General features: G+C 39.6%; 1 protein-coding gene across 1 annotated transcript; it reads left to right on the top strand.

Annotated features, from left to right (window-relative positions):
- On the top strand, positions 1–6,554 carry LOC113010951 (histamine H3 receptor). The gene is made up of 3 exons (XM_026150252.1): positions 1–347; positions 1,017–1,183; positions 4,666–6,554. Exons 1-3 carry the CDS (start codon positions 101–103, stop codon positions 5,416–5,418), a joined length of 1,167 nt encoding a protein of 388 aa, XP_026006037.1. The 5' UTR covers positions 1–100; the 3' UTR covers positions 5,419–6,554.
- Positions 6,555–6,973: the final 419 nt, after the last annotated feature.

Raw genomic sequence — 6,973 nt, 5'->3', positions numbered from 1 at the left:
TTGAACGCAGCGTCCGTTCGCCTGGCACCTGTTGCTTATTACATTTAGAGCTGGCCCGTTGGGGATTTAACGACCGCAGCATTCACCTCACATCAGGACCATGTCAGAGGAGCAAACTGATTCCAACTCCACTGGGTACTATTTTGGCAATGCCTCCACTAGAGTCCAGAGCAGCTTCGTCTTCTCGGGACCCATGATTGTCATTTTAATGGTGATGATGGTGACTTTGGTTGTTGTGATAGTTTTAGGCAACGCGCTCGTTATCTTGGCATTTAAAGTGGACAAGAGTTTGAGGAGACAGTGCAATTACTACTTCCTGAATCTAGCAATATCCGATTTTCTTGTAGGTAAGTCCAAGCGCAGTCTGCCTTGCAGAGCATGGAATATCAGACAAGCTAGTGAAGTTGATATGATAAAATGCACATATTAACTTAACATGTTTTGATGTGATGCAATCTGATAGCATATGATCCATGCGTGAATATTCGATGATATGTAAAGTTTTGAAATTCCCACAGTATTTTAGTGATAAGGACCTGTTTCTTATGGCTTTCATTCTCCCTGCAATGGAGATGGCTGCTAATAGATACCTGTGCACTGATTGACTGGAGCTAGATTACAAGATTAAATAGCTGCTAATCAGTTAAATGAATGTGACTGACAATAAATAATCAGAGAGCTTGATACATTTTTGATTTGGCAAGGGCGAATTTTGCCTCATTTATAAGCACTTCTCTTTCACATTTACAGTTTAATCTGCTTTATTAGAGAATGCAAGCAGTATAGAAACAGTCATGCAGAAATGTTGTAATAACATTTAAATATATATTTAAAGTGTTCTTTAATTATCCACCACCATAACGTCTCCTGTAAAGACATATTTTATGTTAGCAAGTGTATTGTGGTATATTGATAATCTGGTTACATGTTTTCCTCCCTAAAGAAATGAAAATATACTAAGTATTGTTATTTTTGCTTTGGTTTCTGCTCCCATTACATCATCACTATTTCTCTAGGAGCATTTTGCATCCCGGTGTACATCCCCTACATCCTCACAGGCAGGTGGACGCTGGGTCGAGGACTGTGTAAGCTGTGGCTGGTCATGGACTACCTGCTTTGTTCGGCGTCTGTCTTCAGCATTGTTCTCATCAGCTACGACCGCTTCCTGTCAGTCACCAGAGCAGTGAGTGGAATATGTCGTGGAATTTGCCATGCTCACAGATGTCAAAAATAATTTAAGGGACTCTGACAGAACAAAATTAACTCCCATATTTGTAAAGAATAATATTGTCGCCCTCTTTCTGCTATTCACCCATTTATCTATTTGAATGAGTCTTTTAAAGGGTAATATTAAATGTTTAAAATCTCACTTATTTGCAGATACACCAGTGTTTATTCTTCCACTGTGTGGCTTAGTTTCCAATGAATCTCCCAGGTCATCGGTAGGGGCAATCGAAGCTCAGTCTCCCAAATGTGCCCATCTGCAGAGGTTAATCATTCCTGACCCGTTCAGGCCCAGCGCCACCGCTAATTATAGTTTTTCCACATGATGAAGATAGAAAAAAGTTGCGTTATGACTTTGGGACAAACTGGGCTTCAGAAAATATTCAGTATACAATAAATCACTGTCAAAAAAATTGTTTAATCTTAAAATCTGCTTTATTGCCACTCAGTAATTAATTGATTTTTCCCCCCTCTAAAACATAGAAAGACAATGGTACATCACTGCTCCTGTATATACTCTATCTCTTCCTGCTTTGGAACACACTTTCTGAGGAGAATTTTTTTGTAACTTCTGAAGACGTTAGCCCCATTTAGCCTGTTGTCGGGGCTTGTCTGTGCCTTACACAGCTGACTGTGTCCTACAGATATGTGCGATAACTCAAAGGTGGGACAAGGCTTGGCATAGTGGACAAAGAGAGGGCTCTGTTTCCTTTCAGAAAGGAAACACTTAACATCAGAGCAATGAATACAAATAACACCGGAGAGAAAGAGGCTCTTCTTTAATTAGCAAGCTTTGATCATAGAGATCCTCCTCCGTACCATGGTCGTTCCAACCTGAAGAGATCAATCGTAGTAGAAACAGGCCACCGGCAGCCAAGCAACATTTTCCTAAAAGCATTTTTCTCTGAACATGGAAAGACAAAGGGTCAGCAGCAGTCACAGACAAAGTTTGTCTTTGAAATGAAAAGATGTAGACAAATACTGACTGTTAAATAGATCAAATGTCAACACATTTCTAAAATGCTAATAGCACAGTGTCAGAGAGAAAACAACGTAATTAATGAGCTAGTTTGGAATGTAAGAGGGAGTTTGCCTACTAAGATCTTAGAAAGAATTTAACAAAGTTTTCTTTAAATAAAAAAAACTGATTTACGAGTGTAGAGTCAACATGCCTCATGTTAACACTATATGTCTTAACTGATTAACATGTATAGCTGAGGGGCCATGTTCATGTCATACAAATTTATGCAAACAAAAGTGAAATCATCTTTCATATTCTTTGCAGAAGGTCTTGAGTTAATCAGAAAGACAGAAGGTGACAAACGTGTGTGCTCAGAGATGCTGCGAGCTGGGCAAGAATGTGGGCAGAGACATAGGATGTGACACTAATTGAGACAAGTGGTGATAAGGGGTACTTCACTGACTTTTGTACTGCACATTGTTACATTGATGTTCTCATTATGTGTTTATTTGGTCTTTCCATCAGTATACTATGACGGTTGATAAATATAGTACTGTACAAAAGTGGTGAGTCATCCCTCATCTTTTGGGGAAATAGATGTGGTAAATTATTTAAACATGTGCAAACGTGCACGAAAAAAGCATATCAGGCAAAAATAGAGTTTGTACAATTCTAACATGCATGAAAGTCAATATTTGGTAGGTTCACAGTCTGTTAGGCAGCTTTCTTGTCTTTTCTTTAAGCAGTCTTCAGGAATACTTTTCCAGGCTTCTTCAAGAACACCCAAAGCTCTTCTTTGGATGTTGGCAGCCTTTTGTTCTCTTCTTTGTCAAGATGATCCCACACTGCTTCAGTAATATTAAGGTCTGGGCCTCAGATCATGACTGATAGCGGTCCATTATGTGTTTTTCTATTCAGGTGTGCTTTTACTGCATTGGCAGTGTGTTTGGAATCACTGTCATGCTTAAAAATGAAGTCATTTCCAATCAGATGCTTTTCAGATGGTATTGCATGGTGGCTCAAAATCTTGCTGTACTTTTCTGAGTTCACAATTCAGCAGTTTTGACAAGATTCCCAACACCACTGGCTAGAACGCAGCATCAAACCATGGTAGAGCCTCTCCCCTTGTTTTACAGATGGTTCTAGACACTCACTTTTTTACCTCTCGCCTGGCATCCTCTGTATCTACTGATGGCAATTCAAACCAAATTTTTTAAATTTGGATTCATCACTCAGTAAGAGCTAAGAACTGAAGCCCAGTTTTTGTGTAATTTGGGATACATTATTTTTTCCCTGTTTCCATTCCTTAAGAAGAGCTTCTTAACAGCGACCGTTCGACCGACATGACCTTAAGACAATCTTCACCTGCTTTGTAATCCTGCACTTCTCTTTCTGTGTCCTCCTCTTGTCCAGTTTCCTTTTTTTCTATAACTCTTAAATGAAAATAAAAATGATCAGGTAAAAGACTGGGCTGAAAACGAATCAAAAAGCAGGCAGTGTCCAAAGAAAAACTTTGAAAGATCTTCACAAAGTCTGGAAAACTATTTCCAAGATCAACTTAAAAATGACAACAAACTCTGGCTCTTTGCAAGTTAAAAATAAAGGTGTTGGTGTTGAAGGGTTTCACCATCTGACTCTAATCTTACAGACACAGTGACCATAATTACTGCCTATCTTTAGCTGAAGCAAGACAGTGAATTGTAAAATTGTGTTTTTAAAAAAACTAAATAAATTTTTGGATACAACTTAGGGGAAAAATGTATTCTTTTGCTGTACTCTCACATTATTGAGAAAAACAAATACTACTTGGTACTTAAAAAACTATTTTACTAAATATTATTAACATTGCAGTATATAAAACAGTTACATTAAACCCCACTCTGACTAGATATTCATAGACGCTGCACACTTATTCATGCATGACTAAAGCAGCTCAGTTTAGAAGGGCACTCAAAGGGCTCATCCTCTGCCAAGCCAGTGAAAATGATCTGGATCTGTACCAAATTTCAATGTTTTCTTCCTACGGCCATTCTACACCTCTCCACCACATTGTAGTTTTGATAGTTTTTAAACTAATCTTGACAAACCTTCAGACAGAATGACAGATAAAATTTGCACTTGTTTTGGCGATTTAGTAGTAAATTATGAAGAAAATAGGCTAAAAATTTGGAGAACAATACTAAATAGTGACGGACATTTCTTCTTCTTTTTAAACATAATAATTTTTCAGTCTAGTTTCACTTGTAATTTATTATCAAGAATATTGTGAATGTGAGAGTTAGGCTGTAATATGACCTTTTTCATATTGTGTCCTTCTTCTAAAACTGCATTATACAGCCAGAAAGCCTCATCCTCCAGTATTGCTGCAGTAGCTAAACAACCATTTGCAAATATGTCTACAATAACTGACTAATTGAGTGTCTTTACCCTGGCAGGATTTCTAAAGTATATTTCCTGATTTATGTATGTATTTACTGCAGGTAAGCTACCGTGCCAGACAGAGCATGACTCATCAAGCCATAATCAACATGACTGCAGTCTGGGTGCTAGCCTTTGTCCTCTATGGCCCTGCTATCATATTCTGGGAGCTGGTGGTGGGCAGAAGCCGTGTGCCAAAGGATGAGTGCTTCGCAGAGTTCTATTACTCTTGGTACTTCCTGCTGAGTGCCTCTATGCTGGAGTTTTTTTCTCCTTTCATCTCTGTGGCTTTCTTCAACCTCAGCATTTACCTCAGTATACGCAGGAGGAGGCTGCACAGCAGGGAGGCTCAGCTTCACCTTCAAGCAAGTGAACCCGCCTCTGCCCAGGGGGAAGGTATCCCCCTGTCCCACAATTGGGGGTTTGGGATAAAACTGGCTGTAAGAGGCTCTATCAACTCCCAGACATCCTCTCCTGGTTTGGGTAAGCTAGATGCCTCAAACAGCAGGGCAGCCCATCCTAGCCGTCTGTCCAGGGATAAGAAAATTGCTAAGTCTCTGGCCATCATAGTATGTGTGTTTGCCATCTGCTGGGCACCGTACACCCTACTGATGATCATCCGTGCTGCCTGCAGAGGGCGATGCATCCAGCATCACTGGTACGAGGTCACCTTCTGGCTCCTGTGGCTCAACTCTGCTATTAACCCATTCCTCTACCCGCTGTGCCACAGTAGCTTCCGCAGGGCCTTTAGCAAGATTCTCTGCCCAAAGCGGCACACTACTCCCCCATCATCTGTCCTACGCACTGGCCAGTGACAAACTGATGCCTGTGGATGGATGGTGATGAACAATGCGCCTGAACTGTTGATGGATGTGTTTATAAACCGTTGAAACCAATCTGTGCACCATAGTTTGTTATATAGAAAGTAACTCACAGTTTTCAGTTGTGTTTTTCAGCATTTGGAAGTTCAAGATTTTTGCTGCAAAACATATCAGAATTTAGCAATCAGTTTTCCTGTGTTCAGCCAAAGGATGTGTTAAGAGGCATAGAAATATCCCCAAATGTATTTTGATAAGATGCTGGAGAAGGAACTGAAAAACTATTAGCAGTGTTATGTCAGTTGTTGAATATGAGGAAGAAAAAAATCACGAGGAGGTGAAACACATATACACAAATATAATGCAAAAAACCCCAAACATTGCAATATAATCTGCAAGCTTACGTGTCAGTGAAATATTGTCAAGAAATTCATTTTATTGGCACATTAATTGTCTTTTTTAATTAAGCGACAGATAGATTATTTTGTGTGAGAATAAATATATTTAAAGGGTTTCCTCCACTGTGGCCAGAGCTTAAATAAACAGATCACTATCACCCTCTACTGTCAGAAGGTTTACTGCTCCTGTAATGCCAGAAGCACAGTGAGGAAAATACAAAGTGCCATTAGGTTCAAGTGTGCAATTTTAAAAATGAGATCTGCTTTTAAAGCCTATATTTAAGGTAAAATGTTATATATTAGTGATGGATTATATATGCCCAAACCCCCATTTTTACTGTGATTACCATGTGTATATATCTGTATGTGCCACTAGATGTCACCATTAACCTTTATAGTTTCCTTTGAGTGCAAAGCTTTATGAAGTGAAGTCGGCCAGTCAGTTTACTGTAAACTGCATATAGCAACTTTAAAATTTTAAAAACCTAATCAGTAGCAGTATGTTCTGTGCTCTGGCTAATGTTAAATAGAGTCACCGTGTGATGTAATGCTATTGGTGCTATAAATGCTATATATTTGTGCAGCTGTAATAGTTACTATTAGTGACGATCACATACGAATGTGATCTTCTTGGCTCATAGGAACCGCACTGTATTAAACATCAGCTTTTTTCCTTTTTTAAAGAATGAAAGCAAATATAAAAACACGTGTCTTTAACTGGCTCATGATCTTTATGCAGGCGTGGAGTGAAATAAATAAAAGTTTCTCTCTGCGTTGTGTTGTAAATGACCGCCCTGTGCCCTGTAGTTGCTGTCTACTTGATGGCTAATTGGGTCAGCGCCAAATGCAGTGTGGACTTTGTTTGATGTGCAGATGAAATGCTGAGAGTGCGATTCCATTTTTGTATTGTTCCCCAGTCTGATAACGTTTGATTTGATAGATTAAATGAGTCCTTTCCAGATGTAGACTTGTTAGACCTGTAATTACGCCATCATGTTAGATAGTGAGGTTACATTTGCAGGTGCCTGGGTCCCACAGGGGACTTACATTTCTCAAATTGTTGCTTTTGCCTGTGTGCACATCTGGGCCCCTGGTCAGGTGCTGGGAATAAGGGCACAGCTGCAGGGAAGTGGCCTCTGCCTACTCCCCCACAA

Source organism: Astatotilapia calliptera, chromosome 18 (genome assembly GCF_900246225.1).
Source record: "Astatotilapia calliptera chromosome 18, fAstCal1.2, whole genome shotgun sequence".
NCBI lineage: Eukaryota > Metazoa > Chordata > Actinopteri > Cichliformes > Cichlidae > Astatotilapia > Astatotilapia calliptera.
This window is presented reverse-complemented; position numbering and strand designations above follow the sequence as displayed.

Coding starts and splice junctions, on each gene's coding strand:
- LOC113010951 (XM_026150252.1), top strand. CDS start 101: ATGTCAGAGGAGCAAACTGATTCCAACTCCACTGGGTACTATTTTGGC. Junction 348..1,016: donor AATATCCGATTTTCTTGTAG/GTAAGTCCAAGC, acceptor CTATTTCTCTAG/GAGCATTTTGCATCCCGGTG. Junction 1,184..4,665: donor TCCTGTCAGTCACCAGAGCA/GTGAGTGGAATA, acceptor TATTTACTGCAG/GTAAGCTACCGTGCCAGACA.